Source organism: Phoenix dactylifera, unplaced genomic scaffold (genome assembly GCF_009389715.1).
Source record: "Phoenix dactylifera cultivar Barhee BC4 unplaced genomic scaffold, palm_55x_up_171113_PBpolish2nd_filt_p 000007F, whole genome shotgun sequence".
Lineage (NCBI taxonomy): Eukaryota > Viridiplantae > Streptophyta > Magnoliopsida > Arecales > Arecaceae > Phoenix > Phoenix dactylifera.
In genome coordinates, this window is record NW_024067666.1 from 558,479 (window position 1) to 585,217 (window position 26,739).

A 26,739-nucleotide genomic window follows, 5' to 3' on the forward strand; every position below is an offset into this window, starting at 1 on the left:
TTCATTGCCAAGCTACAAGTTTTTTAATTTGCAATGGACCTAAGTCATGCCTTACAAGAAATTATTATTGCACTGTTGGCATTCCATATGGTGTCTGGGAAATAGAGCGCTTGCCAGTTGCACCAACTCATAGGCCCCTAAAATTAAGCTAAAGGATTTCTTTAACAACCATTTGGGATTTCTAATCGCGCCTGGAATCTCAAACTTACCATCCTATGTATGCTGAAGAATATTAGTTACTAATAGAGGAACTAATGTGGAGTTCAAATTTCTTAAAAATATAACCATGGTATGTCATACCGTACCAAACCAGATAGTACAGAGCATATCATACTAGTTCGGTACTAATATATGATACAGAAGACGTATGGATGCTCCGTATACCAAATCGGTTTTCATACCGGATGTACCTATATAATGATAAGATGACATCAGTATGGAGCTCGATACCGACATAGTATATTTAGATATAACACCGGAGCTTTGCTTCATTAAAAAACTTACTGTGTCTCTTCAGCTGATCCCTCCACTACATATTTTATTTGGTGCACTAGAGCCTTCTCTCCAAGAAAAGAAAAGAAATGACACCCAAGTTGCAACAAATGGAGATTGTGGGCCATGCAATTTTCAATTGCTCAGTTGCTAACAACAAACTCTTGCATTATTATTCTTTCTTACATGCTGACGTACAGGACTAGTTGCTTGGGACAATTGCTAACACATCACCATGAAAACGCCAAAAAAAACAACTACAAACAGCGTGCCAAAGTCTCAGCAGTAACCCTCAGTGAGTGCCCTTCTGACGAAGGCCACAGCATTACTACTTGCACTAGTTGCAAGCTTAGAAGGCATGAATGGCCTCTTTTTTAAGCCCACTTTGACATGATGGACATGCCGCCGGCACCAAGGAACACTGCTGCGTAGGCCCCTAGCTGAAGCTTGACACTGCCCTGCAGCTTGGGACCCATGAAATCAGCTGCAAGGAGATCGACCAATGCCGTGTAGTTGAGAAGCCCCGCCGAGCATGCATTCAGTACCCCGACGACGATGAGAGCGGTCGGGCTGTTGTCTTTGTAAACATTGGACAGGGCGATCCCGAGAGCCACCCCGAATGGCGTCGTGGTGGAGAAGAAGAAGACCAGGACTGCTCTCATCTTCATCTTATATTCTGCCTACAAAACCACTCCAAGCTTTCTCATGGTGAGAATGCTGCTATGAACTTGGTATTATTTGACTGACTTCTCTGCTATATAATTTCTTAAGTATGCAACCTTTGATTTACCTGGAGAATGCAACCACCGAGGCCCATTCCTTCAAACAGTTGGTGGAAACAAAGGGCAGCAACCAGAGGTCTAATGGTGCAGGGATTCTGAGAGGCCCCCATTGATAGACCTATCACCACCGAGTGCACCACTATTCCCATCTCCAGAACCTGCTTATCATAACATGAATCAGAAAAGGTTATGCTTGATGATTTACCTCTACCTCTATCCAATTCTTTTTACCAAGTTTCAAGGAATGCTAGATCTACTCATGCACATGAAAGCAAATGCTGACACGCCTGAGCTGAAATGTAACATATATATATATATGGTAGCAGAGGACAGTAGGCAGTATACTATATCTTATCCTCGAATCCAGGAGGTGAAGGCAGTATTGTTCACATATCACTTGGTACAACTATTAATGACCTACCAGCTTATTTAATATAGATAGTTATTATAAAAGGATTAGAGAGAATTATTTATCGCAAAGTGGGTAGAGGCTTCATCATGATTCATGATTCTATAAAAATTTTATAGCCCATATCAATGGGACAGGTTTGAGGTATTTTTAGCATCATTTGTGCAAACCCACAATTGTAGGCTAGCCGGCAAGCATCTTCTAAAAGATTTAACAATTTTTTTATAATCTCCTTCTAAAGATAGCTGACTAGCAACTCGCAATAGGATAAACGTTTTCTCAATCTACCCTCGCTAACTACTACCTTACCAATCACCGTAGGCTAAGACTTTTTTTAATTACTCTTCTGTACGAACTTTGACCTAATAATGGCTAATGATCGGGACGGGGCACACGGAGTTGACCTCCAAGCCATGGGAAAACGAAGTAGAGAGAGAGTGCACGCAAAGTTTGGCCAGGGAAAGGTACAAAAGTACGTAAGGTGGGTCCCACAGCAGAAGGTGGACTCCGCTAATTTGAATCGAAATGGATGTAAGTGAAACTATAAGCATGACTATAATTAAATATCTTAGTTTTATGATTAGAAAGTTTAATTATCTAATTAATATCCACATTTGTATCTATATTTTCAATATCTAAGTTATATCTGTATCAGTTCAAAATAAATATGGATATAAATTTTTGTATCCGACTAGAATCAATAGCCATATATATATATATATATATTCGTCAAACAAAATAAATATGAATATAGTTATGCTAGTATTCGATCCATGGCCGATCCGATTTTTGCCCAACTATAGAGGAACTAAAGTCTAATTAATTCTATAATCAGAGAGTCGTACAAGACCGATGATTTATCCTCCTTACCATGTGCAACCCTCTATCATTATTTCTTGGATGAAGCATGCTGTTTAATGCTAACACTGGATCTGATCATGAAATAATAAAATATACACCCTCCTCGCTCGCTGATTCATTCAAAACTTAATGATGGTATAGACTTTCTAATAAACAGCTCAAAAGTTTTATCTCATTATTAGTTAGATCTATCATTATACCCAGCGATATTAATTTAACTGGCTTTTGAACGAGATTTTATTGACTTGTTTCGAGGCTAACCTGCACGATGACGCGATTCCGGCGCAGGGCCACCTCCGCCCCTTCTTTGTCATCCTTGCCGTGCTGCGGCGGCCCGGAGTGGCCATGGCCATGCGAGACGGGCACAGCGGCATTCATCGGGCTCTCGTGGTCGACCACCACGGCACCGCCGCCCTTCTTCTGCCTGTTATAGAATGTAAGCATTAAGGAGTCCATCATCAGAGTGAGGACGGCCGAGACCATGGCGATGAAGGCGGTGAACGGGAACTGGGACCACGGCTTCTCGGGGAGGCACGGCGACGTCAGGCTCTCGAAGGAGTCGGGGAGCACGTGCATGTAGCCGGTGGCGAGGATCACGCCGGACGCGAAGGCCTTGACAAGCACGAAGAGGTTGCGGTCGGGACGGAGCGCGGGGACCGACCGGGAGAAGAGCGGGAGGCAGACGCCGATGATGCTGGAAACTAAGATGGTCGGGATTGCGATGACCTTCAGGCGCAGGGCCTTCGGCCGGTTGTAGCACTCGCCGCTGTGTGCCGTGTCGCATTCGGATGGAGAGGAGGATTCCGGAGCGTCGGCGGCGAGCGTAGAGGAGGAGAGGAGGAGGAGGACGAGAAGGAGGAGGAGGAGGAGGGTGTGGAAGGTGATCGAGGCCATGGTTTTGGAAATTTAGTATTCCCTTCGTTTTGGACGTGTGTTGCTGCTTTGGAGCCCGGAGTCGCGGGGGGATGGATTTATGGGGTGGAAATTGATGGTGACGTCCTGACGGCATGGATGATGGGTGTTCTCATGCTGCTTCTTGCTCTTCATGCCATGGCGGTCCATTCTCTACCGTCCGAGCTGTTGGAATTTTCTAAACCATGGTAATATCCAATACTTTATTTGATTAGAAAATTAGAATGGAAATCTTTTATTCTGATTTAATATCTCTTGGCCGCGTTGGATCTGGCAGGCGCTGGCATAACATGCGGGGATTTGGACTTACCCTTATCGTTGTAGTTCAGCAAGGAGCCAAGCTATGGCCAAGTGGGAGCATGAGGCTGAGTGCCGATGTGGCTGCAAAAGACTGTCCATGCATGAAGCCCACGTAGGCAGCTAATTACATACCGGCACCAATGGACATTTTCTAGGTGGCATTTGGTGATCCAAATAGGATCATCGAGGTGATCTTAGAACATTGGTGACTCTTATTCTGAAGTAATCTAACATCCGATGATTTAAAATTACCGTATTTGGTATGCTATATTTCAATGATTAAAGATTTCCACATATTCACAAGTAACATGTTTGGTATTTCACAAAAATTACCTCTGATATATTCTAAAAAATATATTTATTAATCATATAAAATATATTATAGTAAAATATTAATTTATTTTAAAAAATATATTTATTAGTCCTATAAATTATTGATACTATAAATATATTTTTATTATTATTATAGAATCGATATTTTTATTTATACTTGCAATATATTATCTTTAACACTAATAATTATTTTTATTAGAAAAATAAGGTAAATAGAAGTAATATAGTAAATATTTTTATTATGTAAATATAAAGTATATTATATATTTCTACTATAATTTAAAATTATCATTGAATAATAATATGAAAATAATATGGTTAATAATCTAGTGTAATATAATTAATATATCATAAATATAATATATATAATATTTGATATAATATAGTAAGGGTATATTGATAGGCCAATCTTTTTTTTTTGTTAGACTGAGAGATATTTTTGTTTTCAACTTTCAGCCTAAGGTAATCTTGGATTTCCGACATCAAGGCATTCCATCACTAGGTTAAACTATGATTTGAGGAATGGGGTGATTTGGGATCACTGCCACGTAGGATCGCTGTGGTGTAACCAAATACGGTGATCTCATCTCCTCCACCTACATCATCCTTGATTTTCGGTTGATCACTCCATACTAAATGCCCCCTCATGCTTTTCCTCATCACTGAGGTTGCATCGAGGTTGGCAAACATGTTCGGAGGCTCTTTTGCACCATGCATGGCTCTCAACAAAAATATTCTATGGAGGATTCATGTTGTATTTTTTGTATGAAAAAATGATTGATCTTTTTTTTCATGGTGTCGACCATTGGATTGTATCTTGCATAGATCTAATTGCACTCTGAACTTTTTCTTTATCTACCTGCATAGATCTCAAAGAAACTATTGTATGATGCGAAGGACGATGAATTCTTCTTTTGTGGGAAAGATACAACCCCAGTCCTCTCATAGGAGCTCGAAATATTCTATTTAAAAACAAAATCGACTCAGCTTGCTAAAAGCTCAATTCAAAGCTTGGACAAGCTGAGCAAGAACAACAAGGGTTCAGCACAGGTTAAGAGTCATCCTTGGGTAGCTGTATGCCAAGCCTGAGAACAAGCAGCTTAATACTTGGTCTGTCTCGGCCTATTTGCTGTACGAAATTTATGGTACTTCAAAACTGGATTTATAACCTTTCCCAGGAGGTTCCTGGGTTCATTCAACTGGGTTCAGAGCTGTTTTTTTTTTTTTTTAACCCTCGGAGGTTGCTGTCGGGGATAGTAACTGAATTATTCCATGCAGCTTACTCCTAGGAAATTTCCCCGTAGGAGCATCTTAGGTGTAAGAGGTTTGGCGCGTGCCAACCACACGAAGACCGCAAGTTGGCAGGCTCCGTACACGTGCCGTACGAAGCCGTCCTTTAGGGCTCGTTTGGTTCGCGGGAAGTATTTTTCCTTCGAGGAATATGATTCCTGGGAATTAGATTCCTAGGAAGAGGATACCTAGGAAAGTACTTTTGGCATGTTTGGTTAACCATGGAAAAGTGACAAATTTCCAAAGTGCTTATGTTTGGTTGACCATCCACTTTCCTGGGAAAGTTATGTATAATTCCTATTATGCCCTTAATAAAAATTAGATCTTTAATGCCTCTTTAATGCTTCTTTAATGCTGAAGGGTCTTTTTGGGAAAAAATAAAAAAGGAGTAATTCCCACCTCATGGGAAAGTAACTTTCCCATGTTTCTCATGGGAAAGACTTTCCTATGAAATGTGGGAATCATATTCCCATGGGAAAGTAACTTTCCCATCTCTCTCCTTTGAAAACTCCAACCAAACAAGAGGCATTTCATTACTTTCCCGTTGACTACACTTTCCCCCCTCCTTTTCCTGCGAACCAAACGAGCCCTTAGAGGCATTTTAGGGGCCGAAAGTGGCAGGCACAAGCACGGAATTCGTACAATCTTTTTTTTTTTTTTTGGGGTCCACTTGACAATTTTTAATGAAAATGATTCCGTTGACATTTGATGGAATACTTTGAGGGAATGACGCCGAAGATGCTCTAGGAATTGGTCATCCTCAATCTTGATATTATTACAGATTTAAATAATGCAGGTTAGGGCTTGACAATTACGGTTGAGCTTAGTTCCTTTGCGTGATTTAATTGTTTTGATTGGAAGGATGAAATTCATAGAAGATTTAACTAACACTTGTAAGCTCAATTGGTTGGTAACTTCATTTCCAAATAAAAAATTTTAGAGTTAAATTCATGCAGTGGTAAATAATCACTATATTTTCGAAAAAAAATATATATAAGAGTTTTATGACAAATTGTAAGAGTATAGCTTTTTATCTATTTTTTATTTTAAAAATAAAAATATAAAATCTGATGTGAGGAAGATATTTGGTTTTTTTGTTTTTATTTTGTATTTTTTCAAAAATAACTTTCATAATTTATAAAAAATAGAAATATATATTTCTTATTTTTAAAATTATTTTTAAACCATGAAATTAACCAAGTCTAAGTTTTCACAACATCTACTCAGCTTGCTAAAAGCCCAATTCAAAGCTTGGACAAGTTGAGTAGTAACAACTTGGGTTCAGCACAAGTTAGAGTCGTAGTGAGGAGCCGTACGCAAAGTCGAAGACAAATAGCTTAATACTTGGTTCGTCTCGGTCTATTTGCTCTACCAAATTTATGGTACTCAAAAACTTTCCCATGGTTCATGAAACTGAGTTTGGAGCTTTTTTTTAAGGTTTTTTTTCCATACATATCTTTCTCAAAATTCAAATTTGCATGAATTCCTCTTAAAATTTATATTTATTTCTGTATCCTAATATAACGATTCTTCTAACACCATTAATAAAAATCATATTTATTTTAATTAAAAATAAAATAAAATTTTGAAATCATTTTTTGCATATCTATGCATTAAGATATTTTAGTCATTTTAATTTAGAAATCGTTAATTTTTTAACGGCGTTAGATGGCGTGGGTACATATGCAAAAATGAGGATAAAAAAGGTAGAATAAAAACTAAGTGTTTTATGAGGATATCAATGTAAATATTAATTTTGAGAAGATGCTCATACAAAATTTGATATTTAAAAAGATATTTATGCAAAAAAATTTATATTGGCGTTAGGAACGGTGACTAAATTATGGAGAAAGCCCATGCAGTCTACATCGTACAATGCCATACGGATCCATCCTTTAGGGGCATTTAGGAGCCGAAAGTAGGAGGTATGGAGTTCGTTGACAATCTTTTTTTTTTCTTCTTGGTACAATTGACATTTTTTAAAGAAAATGATTCCGTTGACATTTGATGGAATAATTTGAGGGAATGATGCCGAATATGCTCTAGGAATTGGTCATTGCCAATCTTGATATTATTACAGATTTAAATAATGCAAGTTAGGGCTTGACAATTACGGTTGAGCTTAGTTCCTTTGTGTGATTAAATTATTTTGATTAGCAGGATGAAGTTCATAGAAGATTTAACAACACTTGTGAGCTCAATTGGTTGGTACCTTTATTTTCAAGTGAAAAATTTTAGAGTTAAATTTGAGTAATGGTAAATAATCACTATATTTTCAAATAAAAAATTAAAGTTTTTATGACAGGTTCTAAGATCTTGGTATCACTTTTTACCTTTTTTTAAAAAAAATAAAAACATAAAATCTGATGCAAGGAAGATATTTGGTTTTTTGTTTTTATTTTGTATTTTTAAAAATAACTTCTATAATTTATGAAAAAGTAGAAATAATTTTTTATTTTTGTTATTTTTTAAAAATAACTTTTTGGCCCATGAAATTAAATCAAGTCTCAGCTTTCACAATTTATATCTCTCTTTGGTCGTCTACGACTTCCACCCCACCTACGTTCGTCTTGCCCTTCAATCTCTTGCCTCCTTGCATCCCCTTTTCTCCCTTTGCTACCTCTTCTAGCTCTTCTACCTTGACGCCGCTCCTTTAATGCCCCCACAGCCTTCTCCCTCTTTGATGCCTTTGCCTATATCCATGCATGGTAAAAAACTGCAAGAAAGGTTTACCAGATGATCACAACCTTGAATGAAAGAGCTCCCTAGTCCCTACCCACTCTTTGTTGTCGAAATAAAAAATAAAAACAGTATTGACTAGATTTTTATTGTCAAAAATTTAGAAAAATAGGAACATATTTTATGTTTTTATTTTTTTTAAATGACAGTATTGCTAAGTATAGCCTAAAATTCTTGTTTTAACAAAAAATAAAATTTTAAATCTTCAAAGGGCTATTCTAAGTTAATCATTTATCAAAAGCACATGTATTTCCTCCTACAGTAGAAGGTACTCTTTATTTCCGATTTGCCATCCAATGGACAATCCACAAGCGAAAACTAACAAAGAATGAACCAGGCACCTGTATGAAAATTATCATTATCCACTTGGATTTAGTTTTGTGGATGGTTCATACCATTCAGTAACTTTGATAACTTGATTTTAGCAAAAATATTCAAATAAGTACCTTTGTTTCTTTTTTTTTCTTGAGCAACATCACTATTTCGGTCCAAGAGATACTATTAAATATGCCTATACTAAAGCCTGAAATTCACGTGCACACCCTATCGTCAAATTAGATTTAGTTACATTAATTTAACCTTATATTGATTAGGTTAAAAGCTAACTTTTTTTATTTTTTTTTTATTAAAGCGGGTAGATCATACCTGACGAGTACAGATGTACCCAAGAAAGCCAGAAAGCAAAATACCTTGGAGTGCCTAGGGTGACCCCCCGTCTCCAGCCCACAAGGTACTATTGGAATGACTGGCCACATAAGCAGCCACCTAATCCGCAGCCCCATTGGCTTCTAGGAAAATATACCTGGCCTGGAAGGCTCCTCCGTCCCTCAGCATTGGCAAAACATCTCAGAGCAATGAGTGGTCGCGACCATTACCCCTTGAGCCCCCGACCCTCCGAATCCAACTGATGACTGTGGGCGAGTCATCCTCGAGGATAATAAAGCTGGCTTGTAAATCGCGTCGGGCATGATGAAGGCCCGCCCAAGCAACTCTCAACTTCGCATTGGGAACCGAAATGTCGAATAGCTGACAGCCACCTACAGCCACCATCTTGGCGTACGGGTCTCGTATAACAAAAAGCGCCTCCCCTCATGCCTCCGTCCAAGACAAACCTGATGACCCAAAGATTGATTCATAGATTGATTTTGATGATCACAAAACCTTGAAGTATAGATACTAATGTTTATGTTGCAAGGAGAAAGATATTTATTTTGCAAGGAACATAGCAAGTTGGAAGAACACAAGAAGGCCTCCAAAGCTCTCAAGTTGGAAGAAAGCTACAATTTATTGGCCCAAGTTTAAAGTTCAAAGGATTCAATTTGGAGGAGTAAAATCAAAGAAAAAATTCAAAAGAATAGTCTTCGAGTCGACTCCTGAGGATTTCGAGTCGACTCCAATGTTTACCGAGTCGACTTCGGAGAAGTTTGAGTCGACTCCTAGGAGTCACAGGCAGAAAAGTCAGAGAGCAGTTTTCGGGTCTGAGATTCGAGTCGACTCCAGTGGAACGCGAGTCGACTCCGATGGTTGGTAGGTCGACTCCAAAGAAAGCAAGAGTCGACTCTCAGCGGAACACAAGGAAAAAGTCAGAGAGCATTTTTGGGACTCTGAGATTCGAGTCGACTCCCGCATTGCACGAGTCGACTCCGAGACTCCGCGACCATCAACAGACAGAAAACCAAGTTACTGCCTCTGAGATTCGAGTCGACTCCCAGACAGCTCGAGTCGACTCCAAGACAGCTTCACATCAAAAAGGCAGAAGACCAAGTTTCGCAAACTGAGAGCCGAGTCGACTCCAAGGAAGTTCGAGTCGACTCCAAGACTGGACGAGCCAAAAGACAGAGGATCGGGAGTTCGGGCTCTGAGATTCGAGTCGACTCCCAGGACAGTCGAGTCGACTCGAGAGGACAAAATTCAAAATTGGATCCACGGACTTCAGTGGATGAGCCGACTCCGAAATTGCCAAGTCAGCTCCAGAAGTTGGCGAGTCGACTCCAGGTTAAGACGAGTCGACTCCCAGTCGAGGCAAGCACATTAATTCAAATTTGGAACAGTGGCCGAGTCGTCTCCGGTAAAACACGAGCCGACTCCTGCAACAGGCGAGCCGACTCCTGATCGCGCGAGTCGACTCCGATCCCAACGGTAACATTGTCAGGAAATGCAGACTGTGTCCAACGGCTCTTTTTCTTGTCTCTAACGGCTATATTCTTGTTTCCACGCCATCTAAAGCTATAAAAACAAGAAGAGAGCTAGGGGAGAACTCATGGAAGTGGGAGAGATCATCTAGGAAAGAGATCTCAAAGAGATTACAAAGGAAATCTCCCATAAGCACAAAAGGGCCATCCAAAACGAAATAGAGAGAAGAAGAGCATCCAAGTGAATCCGAAAGCTTCCTCTCCATCCGTGTGCTGCCTCGGGGATCCTCTACTTCATGCCAAATCAGAGGAGGATCAAGTAAAGAAGAAGCCGAGCTCCTCCATCTTCAAAACTCGTTTGAGGGCTTCTCTTTACTCTATTTGTTTATATTATCATATTTGCTTGTTTAAGAAGCTTTGTTTTGTCTTATACTTTGTTTTAATATCTTGTAACTTGATTCAATCAAGGGATTGAATCAATGGGTTAAGGTTTGTTGGTGAGCCAAAGAAAAACCAACGGTGTTAAGGTTTGTTGGTGAGCCGAGGGTAAAACCAACGTGTAAGGGTTTGATTGTGAGCCCGGGAAAACAATCGGAGGAGGTTCTAGTCGGTGAGCCTGGGAAAACCGACCGAGTTCGTTGTGCGCTCGTAAAACAACAAGTTGGGTTGTGAGCTTGTAAAACAACCGGCTGTAATCGGTAGGATTATAGTGAAATTCCCAAGAGGTCTTGGGGAGTGGATGTAGGTGCTGGGGTGCACCGAACCACTATATGTCCTTTGTGTTTGTAATGCCTCTAGTTATTGTCTAACTAACACACTTACTTACTTAGATAAATTGCTTGCTTAATTCTTATCCGCACATCCTTTAGTTGCAAGCATATTTAATCAAGTCGAAGTCTATACATCAAACCCTTGCTAAGTTTAACTTTCACTGCGCATCTATACAACTTAGCATAGTTAATCAAAAAGTTTTAGAAGTAGCATAAAAGTTTTAAAAGACCCAATTCACCCCCCCCTCTTGGGTTGTATCTACTGGGCAACAAGTGGTATCAGAGCGGGTGCTCAAATATTATTTGTAGTCTTAACCAACTAGAGCCAAAGATCATGACAACTCAAATAGATAGTTTTCTAGGAGAAGGACAATCAATTGATACACCTCCACTATTTAATGGCATAAACTATACACATTGGAAAATACGCATGCGCATTTTTATACAATCAGTTGATTATAATTTATGGAGCATTATAGTCAATGGAACACACACAAACACTAGTCATAATGAGAAAATGGCTCAACAAAATTCAAAAGCCATGAACCTACTATATTGTGCACTAAATAGGAATGAGTTTAATTGCATATCTTCTTGCATGACTGCTAAAGAAATATGGAATATGCTTGAAGACAAATATGAATGCACTAACAAATCTGAAACATCATGTGTAGAAGGAGAGCAGTATCACATTGAAAATCCATGCTTGGTGGCACAAGAGGTACATGCTGAAACTGAAAGCAATTTTACATTTGATGAACTCCATGATGCCTTTTCTGATTTGTATTTAGAATATAAGAAATTTATTTGTAAGAACAAAAACTTGAAGATTGAAAATCAAATTCTAATAGATGAAAAACTGAAACTAACCAGTAAAACTGAAATCTTAATTAAAGAAAATCAAGAACTAAATCAAAGAGATCAACTTCTCACTGAAAGTCATGATAAACTTAAGAAAAACAATGAGTTACTTTCAGAAGATAACAGAAGATTAACTAAAGAAGTTGACAGATTAAAACCTGTTGTTGAAAGATTTACCCTCAGCTCTGAAAAATTGAACCTAATGATAAATAATCAAAGAGCTGAATTTGATAAAGTTACATTAGGATATCAACCTTGGTACACCCAAAAACCTTTTAAGAATATGTTTGTTAAAACAGTTTTTAATTACTCTAAAACGGATTCTTATAAACAAAAGCTAAGTAAAATCTCTTCTGTTGTTCCTAAATCTATACATTACAAATTTGATGAACCAAAAAGGGAGAAACAGAAAATTAAAAGTTTTCCTACTACTCATGTTCGATCTAAGTTTGTTAAATTCAACAAGAGGATACAGAAATACATCCCTTGTAATCCTAAAATCTGTAAATTCATGGACAAAATAGCTATTAAGAGAATATAGGTTCCAAAAGGAACAATTATAGCTAACCTACAAGGACCCAAAAGAGCTTGGATTCCTAAATTGAAAATATGATTATTCTTTCAGCATGCATGTCTAGCTATCCAAGGTTCTAATGAAAGATGTTATCTAAACAATGGGTGCTCTAGACATGTGTTAAAGAATTGAATTTAAAATGTAATTTAAAAGAATGATTTAAATGAAAGAAAGAATGAAATAAGTAATTCTTACATCTTCTCGTATTGAAATTACTTTATTAGTTGATTAAAACATAACTTGAAAGTATTAATCATTTTTGTGATATAAGTGATTTTTTTTTCTTGGGTATGAAAAGAAAATATATTCAAATCACTTCATTTTTATAGTATGCTCCACTCACTATTGGATAAGTTGCTAAATGATTAATTAATTTATTAAGAATAACTCTATGAATTCTCTATATGCTTGATTAAGAATTTGTATCCATGGCATTATTGTTTATTAATCATAAATATGATAATGTGTACTTGGTATGCTTTGGAATATATGCACTATGAATACCAAGATTAAAGAAACCATCTTTGGCATATAAAATCAACTCATGCTAGTATGTACTTAATCTCAAAAGACCTTGCCATAGGCTTACTTAGATTATCTACTTAAAGGTCAAAGTTTTGCTATGCATGCTAACTAAGGAAACAAACAAAAATCATTTCTAAATTTAAAGATGTTGTTTCCATCTCCAAATTTTTCAAAAGCTTACATTGGATTTATTCTTGAAAAATAAAACTGAAGTATTTTTCTGTATTTACTAAATCTTGTAAAAGTGGTTCAAATGATAAAGGTTTCACAGAAAATAATATTAAATCCAATGATTTCAGCACCAAGGACACCATAAGCAAAATAGGATTAATAGAATTCTTGAAGAAATGAAAAAGACAATTATGTATGATAGTCATCTACTTAAATAATTTTTAAAAGACTATCATCACTGCTTGTCATACATATGATTTCTATTTTTGATGAAAATTTTGATCTTCTGAAAAATGGAAAATGAACCATTGCATATCTTTCATATTTTTCAGTCGTACATGTTATTATGAAAATAATGCCAAATCTGATAGAGATATGTCTATCCTTGGATATCATTCATCAAGCAATGCATATAGAATATTCAATGAAAAGATTTTAGTTGCAGAAATATCAATTCATTTTATTCTTTATGAGACTAATGATTTATTATCAAAATACTAAAATCAAATTATATGGTTAATCTTTTACATATGCACTTAATGAAGAAAAATTGATGACTACTAAAAGACTAAATCAAGAAAAGAGGAAATAGATCTTGATAAAGATTCTTGCATGATTAGAAGTAAAGATCATCATTATCATGTGCTTGCTTCATGAGCTTTATATTCTGTCAAATAAATGTGTAGAATTCACTCCTATGTGGTTACTTCATTAAAAAGGAGATCTATGAAAAATAATCACCATATTTAAAAATACACATTACATATATGATAAAGCAATATGTGATTTAGAACAAGCATCAAAAGCATGATATATAAAAGCTTAAGCAACCTTTTTGATAGAAAGTAATAGTGATAAATCTATGCATCAAAAAGATGAATTTGTGATATCTTATTTGCTCAAAGTATGCATTGATGACATCATTTTTGGTTCTACTAATGAAGAGTTATATTGCAAAGTGAGTTTGAAATATGATGAATGAATTAACATCTTCTCTCAAACTCCAAATTAAGACAAACAGGAAAGGGGATCTTCATTGACCAACGTTAGTCCACAAGAAAACTCTTATAAGAAGATTGGCATGAAGAAGGTATATCTATGACCCCATCTTGTAGAATTTGAAAAGGATGAGCAAAGTAGATCTATTGTGTTAAAGCTGTGTTGAAGCATGATAGAATAATTATTTTATCATACAGCTAGTAGACCAGATTGTATGCTCATTATGTGACCTTGTGCAAGACTTCAATCTAACTTTAATTAATCATATTTTATTGATAACAAATAAATCATAATCTGAATTTTGATAGAAACAAATGTTTAAGATAAATTGATTAAAACATAGTTAACATATCTTATTGATAATTATCTTAAGCAAATAGAATCTAAACTAAATTGACTTGAACTATCTTGGGTAATGAATCTATCTCTTTAGTTCAAATGATATGTGCTTGCTTATATTTAGGCAATCTCTTGAGTAAAGTGACTCAACATGCAACTATTATCATATCTTATATTGAGTCATCTAGTTAAAAAATATATATGTTGGATGAATGCTTTGTATCTTAAAGAAACTAATGACCTTCCTTCAAGAAAGAAAAATGAGAAATTTCAACTTGAAGGATATCTTCATGTAAGATACACTAAACATTCACATGCAAACAAGAGAGAGGATCTTCTTCAGCCAAAAGTTCACACATAAGAAATCTAGTTTGGCTTGAAGAACATATAATGAACAAGTAATTCTAGATATCTCTCTCATAAATTAGCTGAGCAAAGTCAATAACTTTAAATCTTATTATGACATGATTAAAATCATTAATTGTTAATCTTTTGATATCATGTCCATATATGTATTAATTGACTTATGCTTTTGGAAATTGTTTCATGGTTTGCTCAAACTAAAATATTTCTATGGATATATCATAACCATGAAATACACAAGTATATGATTAAAACTTTGATTTAGAATGACTTGTGAGAAGCTACGAATTCTTGGGCATAATAAAAATGTTGTTTGCATGATATACCTCTACATGATACATTTGATTATTTCTTTATTCTGCTCTTTCATGTAAATTACTTGAGAATAACAAAATGAAAGAGAGATAAAGAAAAGAAAATGAACATTATTCAAAGAGAAGTAAAGATCTAAGTAAAGGCAAATACTCCAATCTTAAGAAAAAGCAAAACAAGCATAATATATTCAGCACTTATGTGAGCATTCTTTTGGAAGGATAAAATCCGTAATGAATTACACTTAAATAGAGGGAGAGTAAAGTAAATAGTTTAACCTTTCTATATTGCTCATCATAGGGATGGTGCCAATGGGGAAGCTAGTGGTAGTACCCGGCACTATTTGACCCAACTATTCGGTGTAGGGCATATTAGGGACGGCACAAGAGGGAGGCTAGTGGTAGTACCTCGTGCCCCTTCCCAACTCCACCGGATAGGGAGCAAATAGAGTATAGAGCTTAAGAAAGTTAAAAGAAAGACAAAGTAAATGAAAGTATACAAGAAAGAATCAATTCAAATTTTTAGTCACATGGAAACACACTTTAAGGATGAAATCAGTGCAAAATTATATTTAAATAGGGAGAGTTTATTTGAAAAGAATTGATTTTGATACTTGACATGCTTGTTCTTAATATTTTAATGCATGACTTAACACATAATATATTTTGCATGTGGCATGATGTTTTAAATTATGGGTTCTCAATGTTTTACAATGCTTCATGCTTGGATAATTTGATTGAATATTTGGAATACTATATAAAATTTTTTTTTGTATTATTAAAAAGAAATTTCAGATTTGTCATTCACAATCATCGTTAAAATCTGAAAGGTGAATAAATTTGTAAAAAGGAGAAGAGAAGGATATTTCTATTTAGGCAAAATGAATTGAGTTTGTTCTATCCTTCAACTTTCTTAACTTTGGTATATAATGTGCTAAACATAAATACAAATATTCTGAATATCCTCTTGTATGTGTGAAATATGTGTCTTCAATCATAATGATTTAAGATGAGCTACAATGTGGAAGATCCATATCTCAAATTATGACTTTGAAAGCCTCTATTGAAAATCTTTATGAAATTCAGAATCTGATTTTGTATAAAAGCTTAAACTCAATATGATTTCTAAATAAAATCTTAATTTAAGAAAAACAGAATTAATTTTGATGCCTTGGTTGGTTGCTCCGGTACGCATCCGAAACATATCTTTTCTTATCGTTAAAATGTACTAATATTGGTCTAAATGATGTGTCTTTCAATGATCTTGATTACAAGCAATTTTTTTTTAAATATATGATTATATTTTGATATAAAAAAAAATATTTATTGTACTTCATGTATACATTGCTGAAAAACTATGATTAAGAAATTGAGTTCTATAAATATATATACCTCAATGATCATCTATATATTTTTCTCTCCTACATTATTAAAGACTTCCATCAATAGAGTGAATGATCTTAAAGCTAGAAACATTTCACCTCACTCAAATGACTCTAAAAGAAAGAAAATGTAAATGCTTTTGAAAGAAACTGAGCTTCAATTGAATCATTTTCTGATTAATACTTTTATACATTTTCTCTAAGATTAGGAGAAAGCATAACTTGTTTTTGATAGATTAAAAAGGGTGATTGCTATAAATTTTGAATAATTCTTGATCACTCTCCATTCTCGATATCATAGAATTTCAGTTCTATTCACGTTTGTCACTAAAATCTGAAATTCAACAAAAGAAAAGAATGATTAAAGAAGTATGCATCTTTTGAGGGGGAGCTTTAGATTTATCCTAAAGTTACTTCAATTTGATGTATACCTTAAATTTTATGGATTGATTTTGATGAACCTCCTTATATTACAAGACACGCTTTAATTACCTTGAGATGAGTTCTATAAAGGTTGTCTTATCTCAAACCTTGAGTCTTGTGAAAATAAGCTGAAACTTATAGAAAATATAGTTTTGAGATTGACAATTTTATTGAACATTATCTTAGGATTCTAAACTCTTAAATGGAATGATCAATTGAGGGGGAGAAAGAAAATTTCAGAAGGAGAGGTCTTATGGAACTTAATTACATAAATCTGTAGGAGAGGGAAAGAATACTAAATGAAAAGTGATCCTAATACTCTCCAATATGTATCATCTGAAATTTAAATCTGAAAATCTTTATGATACACCTTGAGGCATGTTATTTGGTTAATATATCTTCTGCACAAATCATGAACCAAATTGCAATTCAAATAGTTGATCTTAAGAGCCTCTAATTTAATGAAAAAAGGAGAGAATAACGTGTTAAATTTTCTTGAGTATCTCGTAGAAAATCTATTTTGGAATTCACTAATGAGTCCTAATTGGCTTGCTCTTTAGAACTTCAATATTGTGCCAATTCATATTTTTATATATGTATCAAATCGTGCTTATTTTCTAAAGGAATAAAAGAAAGTCCTTAAAAGAGCTCTAAGATATATCATAAATTGCATGAATTCATATTTTGGTATTTGTGCCCCAATGCTCTTATTATCATAAAAAGAACTTTGAAGTCATGATCCAACATGATGATATGTTTTTCAAGTATATAAGTTTTGATCTTTTACTCTGAAAATCAATTAAATTGCTCTCATGTTAATAAAATACTTAATAGATTGGGCAAAAGGTCTTAAATGAACAAGCTTTCATACTTAGTGAAGAGAGGTTAGATTTCCACTCATATTTTTCCTTGAATATCATTTGTGGTACTTCTTGAATTAACCTAAGCAAGATTCCACCTACACTTGATTAGAAAACTATCTGTGGTATCAAATTAAAAAAAACCTCTTGAATTCACACTCGATGTGTTCTGCTCTGATCTTTGTACTTAATGTTTCACTATCTTTTTGATGTTGTCAAAAAGGGGGAGAAATATCTAAGTATATGCTATATACTCAGAATGCTTTATTACTTTGAATTAAATACAAATCAGCTTAAAATTTAAATATGTTGATTGTGTTAAGCTGATTAAATCTAAAGCATTATCATGAAGTATGTTTTTAAATATATATGTTTTCCACTTCATGCAACTTAGCTATGTATTACTTCTAGAAATCAATATCTTTTATATTGCATATACTCCAAGTTTTGTCATCATCAAAAAGGGGGAGATTGATGACCCAAAGATTGATTCATAGATTGATTTTGATGATCACAAAACCTTGAAGTATAGATACTAATGTTTATGTTGCAAGGAGAAAGATATTTATTTTGCAAGGAACATAGCAAGTTGGAAGAACACAAGAAGGCCTCCAAAGCTCTCAAGTTGGAAGAAAGCTACAATTTATTGGCCCAAGTTTAAAGTTCAAAGGATTCAATTTGGAGGAGTAAAATCAAAGAAAAAATTCAAAAGAATAGTCTTCGAGTCGACTCCTGAGGATTTCGAGTCGACTCCAATGTTTACCGAGTCGACTCCGGAGAAGTTTGAGTCGACTCCTAGGAGTCACAGGCAGAAAAGTCAGAGAGCAGTTTTCGGGTCTGAGATTCGAGTCGACTCCAGTGGAACGCGAGTCGACTCCGATGGTTGGTAGGTCGACTCCAAAGAAAGCAAGAGTCGACTCTCAGCGGAACACAAGGAAAAAGTCAGAGAGCATTTTTGGGACTCTGAGATTCGAGTCGACTCCCGCATTGCACGAGTCGACTCCGAGACTTCGCGACCATCAACAGACAGAAAACCAAGTTACTGCCTCTGAGATTCGAGTCGACTCCCAGACAGCTCGAGTCGACTCCAAGACAGCTTCACATCAAAAAGGCAGAAGACCAAGTTTCGCAAACTGAGAGCCGAGTCGACTCCAAGGAAGTTCGAGTCGACTCCAAGACTGGACGAGCCAAAAGACAGAGGATCGGGAGTTCGGGCTCTGAGATTCGAGTTGACTCCCAGGACAGTCGAGTCGACTTGAGAGGACAAAATTCAAAATTGGATCCACGGACTTCAGTGGATGAGCCGACTCCGAAATTGCCAAGTCAGCTCCAGAAGTTGGCGAGTCGACTCCAGGTTAAGACGAGTCGACTCCCAGTCGAGGCAAGCACATTAATTCAAATTTGGAACAGTGGCCGAGTCGTCTCCGGTAAAACACGAGCCGACTCCTGCAACAGGCGAGCCGACTCCTGATCGCGCGAGTCGACTCCGATCCCAACGGTAACATTGTCAGGAAATGCAGACTGTGTCCAACGGCTCTTTTTCTTGTCTCTAACGGCTATATTCTTGTTTCCACGCCATCTAAAGCTATAAAAACAAGAAGAGAGCTAGGGGAGAACTCATGGAAGTGGGAGAGATCATCTAGGAAAGAGATCTCAAAGAGATTACAAAGGAAATCTCCCATAAGCACAAAAGGGCCATCCAAAACGAAATAGAGAGAAGAAGAGCATCCAAGTGAATCCGAAAGCTTCCTCTCCATCCGTGTGCTGCCTCGGGGATCCTCTACTTCATGCCAAATCAGAGGAGGATCAAGTAAAGAAGAAGCCGAGCTCCTCCATCTTCAAAACTCGTTTGAGGGCTTCTCTTTACTCTATTTGTTTATATTGTCATATTTGCTTGTTTAAGAAGCTTTGTTTTGTCTTATACTTTGTTTTAATATCTTGTAACTTGATTCAATCAAGGGATTGAATCAAGGGGTTAAGGTTTGTTGGTGAGCCAAAGAAAAACCAACGGTGTTAAGGTTTGTTGGTGAGCCGAGGGTAAAACCAACGTGTAAGGGTTTGATTGTGAGCCCGGGAAAACAATCGGAGGAGGTTCTAGTTGGTGAGCCTGGGAAAACCGACCGAGTTCGTTGTGCGCTCGTAAAACAACAAGTTGGGTTGTGAGCTTGTAAAACAACCGGCTGTAATCGGTAGGATTATAGTGAAATTTCCAAGAGGTCTTGGGGAGTGGATGTAGGTGCTGGGGTGCACCGAACCACTATATGTCCTTTGTGTTTGTAATGCCTCTAGTTATTGTCTAACTAACACACTTACTTACTTAGATAAATTGCTTGCTTAATTCTTATCCGCACATCCTTTAGTTGCAAGCATATTTAATCAAGTCGAAGTCTATACATCAAACCCTTGCTAAGTTTAACTTTCACTGCGCATCTATACAACTTAGCATAGTTAATCAAAAAGTTTTAGAAGTAGCATAAAAGTTTTAAAAGACCCAATTCACCCCCCCCCTCTTGGGTTGTATCTACTGGGCAACAAAACCTATCGAAGTTGATCTTGAGGAAGCTCGAGGGTGGAGGCTTCCAGGTGAAAAACACCGTTAAAAGCTAACTTTATTATTGATTCGGGGAGAAAAAAATAATTTTTTCAACCTGCTTATCTCGAATATCTTGAAAAAGTTAGAAAATAGAAAAAAAAAAGAAAACAGGATGCAGGCCAACTTATTTTCATTTTGAATACTAAAATTACAAAGCTTCTATTTGCACAATTCCGATCAGATTTTTCTTCCAGTTAAAAGAGGACATAGTTTTTCAGAAACACATATAGCTAGTGAAAATAATTATAAAAAATAAAATCCTATAAAAAGCAGATCTTAACTTCTATTAATTTTTTTTTCATTCAGTCTAATTCTTCCCGTTTAGGAAATATTTCCGGTCAAGATCTTTCCTAAAAAGGAAAATTTTATATTGATTGACCCGTTTTGGGGCCCAATAATGGAATTTGGCCATGATCGCTCAATGCATCTCATCCTTAATGGGTGGCAAAATGTCATAGAGCTCAAAAAGTTAATCGAGTTAAATAAAAAAAAATATCTCAATCTTATACAAACAAGTTAAGATAAAAGAAACTTGGTACGTGGTTCAACTTCTCGATGTAATAGATCTTACTTCTGAATCTTGTCTAGTCCTCCTTATAGAGGCTAAAGTAGTTCACATCAAATCTGGTGATACTCATGGATCATTGACTATTTTGCCTTAATCATATATCTATAGTACGTTAATTTTTTTTTAGGGTTTTTCCTTGAGTTTGCCAATTTTTTCCTTAGTTGGAATATATTGATAAAATTTTGAGAACACATGTGAGTGTGTACTTAGTTCAATTTTGATTGTGCATTGGGAAGATCTTGCTAATAGAAACCGCACTAATACTCTATCAATATTTTGCTTATCTCATCGGCACTTCGATTGAGGCAATTGAAGATGAATTAGAAAGTTTACTTGATATCAGACATGATGGAGCTATTTTAAGCTTCACATTCAATCTATACTATCTGCTGGAGTGTACTATTTGTAGGAGTTCATATTTCAGGCAGTTGAATATTTTACAAAATTTATACATATAGAGCCTCGTTAGGAAGCGTCACTTTATTTTCCTCCCTCTAATAAGTCTTGGAAGGGTCCAAAGGCCGCTTCGAGGTTATTATGTCAGCTTCCTAAGCCGGCTAATTGCATGAAATGATAAATTAAGAAGATAATTCCTATGCAAAGGTTCAAACCCTTACTCTCCCTATGCTTGTTTTGCCAATTAGGATGTTTGTATCCACATCAAAACAAGAAGGGCTAGGTATTTGAAGTCCAAAAGAAGTCAACAAGGGGCTTTAGCAACTGGGCCTGGAGGCTTTTGACTGATGCCCATCAACTTTGATCTACTCATATTAGAGCTTCCTATTACTAAAGATTTGCTTTCAGTTCTAGATAATCCACCATATTAGTAAAAGCTTCCCATGTAAAGAAAAAAGAGCATGCTCAATTATTTCTAGCTGAGCCTTGCTTTTAATTCTGGAAATGGCCACCCAATCAAATTTTGGACTAATACATGGCATGGACAACATCTACTAAGCATTTGTTTGGTTGGGGTATGCCAGATTATGGGGATAATATGACGGTTGATGGGAATTACTTATCCAAAAAAATGATTGCATGGAAAAATAAATTTTACCATGGTTAGTTGGTGGCCAAATGACTTTGAAAAATAGCATCGGAAAAAAAATTATGATATTTGATTGGAGGCAGTCTTATATAAAAATATTGTCAAATTTTTAACAACGCCCTTGGATAAATAATTCAAGTAATAATATATTTTTCTCAATCTATTTATCAGCCATTTGCAGCCCATTTATCTAGCATCGGTAATATTGGCTATTTCAAATATTAAAATATATTTACGTGAGTTAATAAATATTTTTAAATTAATTATATATATTAGAAAATATATTTATTACTATTGCTGCTGGTGGTCCAAACCGAGAACGATTGGCACAGCGGTGTGAACGGGGTTCCCTTTGAGTTGCTTTGGTTGCGCTCCGCCCTCCGCCGTGAAACCTGCAAGCAAGCCTCGCACCACCACCGGGGTAGTGGGGGCCCTCCGACGATCAAGTCAGAGGAGATCGAAGGAGAAGGAGAAGGAGAAGGTAGCAGGTGAGATGATACTCTGGAAGATATATCTTACCCTCCCCCTTCCCCCCCAGCCTCATATATATCAGGCTGGGGGGTTTTTCCGGGGATTCGTCATCGTGTGGCACGATGGGCTGCCACTGACATGGCCGTTACAGGGCGTCGTGGGGCAGCGCTGGGTACAGCCATGGCAGGGCATAGTGGAGCTCCGCTTTGTACGGCTGTTACAGGGGATCGTGGGGCAGCGCCGGATACGGCCGTTGCAGGGAGTAGTGGAGCAGGGGGCCGCGGCGTGCCTCAGAGGAACAGTCTGTTGTTGTCGAGAGATTGCCGACTCGGGGTCGGATTGCTGGATCAAGGGGCAGCCGACTCGGGGTCGGGCTGCGGAGCCGAAGATATCCGACCCGAGGTTGGATTGCTGGATCAAGGGGCAGCCGACTCGGGGTCGGGCTGCGGAGCCGAAGATATCCGACCCGAGGTCGGATTGCTGGATCAAGGGGCAGCCGTAGTCTTCCTGGGCGCGCGTGCCGGTCACGTGGGGCATGGTGGCTAAGTTCCCCCGTAACAGTAGCCCCCCACTCCCGAGCCTGGAACCAGGAGGGGAACGGGTGAAGGGAGTGATGCTTCGAGATTGCCGCCATCCCTCGGAAAGGCGCGCGCGCTCCGAGCTTCCCGCCTTCTTTATGGCGTATGGCAGTTGTCGCTGATCTGGCGGTCTGCGGATTTCGGCGGACATCCTTCCTTAATGGCGTCGATTCGCCTTTGAGGCGCGAACAAACTTTCGGCAGCCAGGCGTCCTCTGGCGTCACCGAGGCGTCACCCGCCTTTCCGCCTATTTAACCGGGGGCCCTCCCCCGTCCGCCTTTCTCTTCACAGGCATCTTCAAGTTTCTCCCTTGTGCCGCTGCCGTTGCCGCCGAACTGTTCGTTCGCTCCTCCTTTGACGCTCTCGGAGCCGTTCTTCCTTCCTTTCCGGTGAGTTGCCCCACTCTTCAATTTAGGGCTCTCCGTACTTTCTCCTTTCGTGTTAGTGTACTCCAGTCGTTCCGGTGCCTTCCCCCCTCTTGACCCCGTCCTGACCGTAGGTTCACTGGCCATTAGGGATGGACGAAGTAAGGGCGGACCGCATTCAGTCGGAGCTGGTCCCTGAAGACCTAGATAGGTTCGTGGCCCGGTACCACCTTCCCGAAGCCTGCAACATTACGCTCCCGGGGCCTGAGGAGAGGATGTCCCATCCTCCTCCAGGGAAGGTCGCCATCAATGAGGACATCCTTCGGGCTGGGTTCCGCTTTCCCCCCTCGGACTTAGTCGTGCAGGTGCTTCGGGGTTTAAGAGTGGCGCCGACGCAACTGGTGCCGAACTCATGGCGCACCCTGACGGCCTTCCAGGTTCTCTGCCGCATGCATGAGGTTCCCGCCACCCTGAATGTCTTTTGGGAATGCTACGGCCTGAACGGCCACCCCCGGGACAGAGGGTGGTGGTGCTTCGCGGCGCGGCGAGGGTGCGGCCTCGTCAAGGATGCTCCTTCCTCCATTCACGGCTGGAAGGAGCGTTTCTTTTTCATTGACGTAGATCCCTCTTGGGGAATCGGGACAACCTGGGAGACGCCGATGAAGTCCCCGATCGGCTTATCGAGGTTGTCGAGGGAGGAGTCCGATGGCGTTGCCGTCTTGAGGGGGCTGGTTGCCGAGGGCCGGCTTCCCCCGGTGGCCCGCCTTATTTCCGAGGATGCCTTGGTGAACGTCGGTCTGAGCTCGGTCCCCGCCGACCGTGAGCCCGCCACCACTTCTTTTTTAGCTCTTTTCTCCTCTTTCGTTTCTTCTTTTCATCAGTTTCTCAGTCTCCGACCATCTCGTCCTTTTTGCAGAAATCGACGACGTCATGCGGTCGGACAAGGCGATGGCTGTCAGTAGGGCGTCCCTACTGGAAGCGGTCCGGAGGAAGAAACGGACTCCTCCGAGCGGGGTCCCACCGGCGAAGACGTCCCGCCAGCAGGCGACTCCGACGCCGACAGACGGGTCCGGACCCACCGACCAGGGGGACGCCGCGGGCTCGGACCGACAGTTGACGCCGTATCAGCCCTCCGGTGACAAGACTACCGCTTTTCCGGAGGCGTCACCCGGGCGCGCCCGAGACGGCCGGGTCGGACGCGATCGGTCCCCAGCCCGGCCTTCGACTCGGTCGGCTTCGGATGATACGAGAAGGAGCGCGCCGAGGCCCGGCCGAGCGGGACCCTGTCGATTTCTGGAGCGGCCCCCGCCCCGAGCACGGTCAGCATGACTCTCCCCCAAGCAATGGGTAAGGGTAAGGCCGCAGAACCACCGTCCGGCTCCGGGGCGAAGTCGGGGTCAGCCTTCACTTTCGCCGGCGCCCGAAACCTCATCGAGACGGTGCTGTTGGAGAGTGACCATAGGCGGGTCCGGCAGATGGGGATCCCTGACGTCGGAGCTGCCAGCTGCGTCTGTCTCATGTCGGTGAGTGTTCTTCTGGCCGCTTTCGTCATTTATAGGCTCTATTGATCCCCGCCTGACGCCCTCATTTTTCCTATCTCTTAGCTCGCCCAGTACATGATCCGTCTGGAGGAGAGCCACGAGGAACAGGCGAGGCTTCTGGCGAGGGCCGAGAGCCGACTGAAAGCTGTAGAGGAGGGAGGCCAGGCTGCGGCGGGGAGGACGACCAGGGACCTCGAGACGAGGCTCCAGGTGGCCGAAGAGCGGGTACTCGGCTTCGCCGCCCTCGAGAGGCAACTGTTGGAGACTCAGGAGCAACTCAAGGTTGCCTCGGGTCTCGAAGGCGAGATCAGGAAGGCGGAGGAGCGGGCCGAAGAGCAGTCCCAGAAGGCTGCCGACTTCCGGGAGAGGTGGGAGAAGGCCCAGCAGTCAGCCGACAACGCCCGCAACCGAGCCCGATCTCTTGAAGCCAAGCTGGCCGAATTGGAATCGGCCTTGGAGGAGTCCCGCGCGAGCAACCAGGAGCTTCATTCGCGCCTGGAGGAGGCTGAGGCTGCTCGCGTTGCTGCCGAGGCGAAGCACATGGAGGCTCGGGCCGATCTGCTGAGGGTCTCCTCCGAGGCGGACGACCGGATTGTGGCGAAGGTCATGGAGGCGAAAGCTCAGATTACGGAGCGAGCGGAGGCGGCGCTGGCCGAGAAGAGCGCGGAAATCGGGTGTCAGGCGGTACAGGCCTATCGTCAGTCCGCCGAGTTCATCCGTGACATGTCGGACGCGGGGTCCGACTCCTTTGTCTTAGGCTTCGATGAAGGCCTGGCGAGGGTGTCCGCTAGATACCCCGAAATTGACCTGAGTGGGGTCTCCCTCCTCGACTCCCCTTCGATGCCATTGCCTGCTGATTCTCCAACTGTCTCCCTACCCCTTGCGGGTGTGCTCGCCGTTCCCGACCCAGGGGTTCCTCCAAGCTGACCCTCTGTACTTTTCTTTGTTCTTTTCTTTGTATGTTGGCGTTTTGCCATGTTGTATGGGTCTCGGCCCTGGTGCAACGAAAGTTAATGCAAACAGAGTGTTTCCTTATTTCACTTTCATCCTTCCTCTTTTTAACTCTCGGTAGCGCCTCGCCGACTCCTGACTCTTGAAGTTCCTCCGGCGCTAGGCCAGGCATCCGAGTGTTAGGCCTCAGGAAATTCTTCCGGCGCTAGGCCAGGCATCCGAGGGTTAGGCCTCAGGAAATTCTTCCGGCGCTAGGCCAGGCATCCGAGGGTTAGGCCTCAGAAAATTCATCCAGCGCTAGGCCAGGCATCCGAGGGTTAGCCCTCAGGAAATTCTTCCGGCGCTAGGCCAGGCATCCGAGGGTTAGGCCTCAGGAAATTCTTCCGGCGCTAGGCCAGGCATCCGAGGGTTAGGCCTCAGGAAATTCATCCGGCGCTAGGCCAGGCATCCGAGGATTAGGCCTCAGGAAATTCTTCCGACGCTAGGCCAGGCATCCGAGGGTTAGGCCTCAGGAAATTCTTCCGGCGCTAGGCCAGGCATCCGAGAGTTAGGCCTCAGGAAATTCTTCCGGTGCTAGGCCAGGCATCCGAGGGTTAGGCCTCAGGAAATTCTTCCGGCGCTAGGCCAGGCATCCGAGGGTTAGGCCTCAGGAAATTCATCCGGCGCTAGGCCAGGCATCCGAGGATTAGGCCTCAGGAAATTCTTCCGGCGCTAGGCCAGGCATCCGAGGGTTAGGCCTCAGGAAATTCTTCCGGCGCTAGGCCAGGCATCCGAGGGTTAGGCCTCAGAAAATTCATCC

General features: G+C 40.1%; 1 protein-coding gene across 1 annotated transcript; it reads right to left on the reverse strand.

The window, feature by feature from the left end:
* Positions 1-639: 639 nt before the first annotated feature.
* LOC103705398 (fe(2+) transport protein 1) lies at positions 640-3,539 on the reverse strand. The gene is made up of 3 exons (XM_008789093.3): positions 2,806-3,539; positions 1,283-1,432; positions 640-1,172 (listed from the first exon to the last, which is right to left on the reverse strand). Exons 1-3 carry the CDS (start codon positions 3,436-3,438, stop codon positions 867-869), a joined length of 1,089 nt encoding a protein of 362 aa, XP_008787315.3. The 5' UTR covers positions 3,439-3,539; the 3' UTR covers positions 640-866.
* Positions 3,540-26,739: the final 23,200 nt, after the last annotated feature.

Bases quoted from the DNA above. Each gene is read 5' to 3' on its own strand.
- LOC103705398 (XM_008789093.3), bottom strand. From the start codon at position 3,438: ATGGCCTCGATCACCTTCCACACCCTCCTCCTCCTCCTCCTTCTCGTC. The intron at 1,433-2,805 runs GTTAGCCTCGAA...TATGATAAGCAG, and splicing joins GGAATCGCGTCATCGTGCAG to GTTCTGGAGATGGGAATAGT. The intron at 1,173-1,282 runs GTAAATCAAAGG...GTGGTTTTGTAG, and splicing joins TCGGTGGTTGCATTCTCCAG to GCAGAATATAAGATGAAGAT.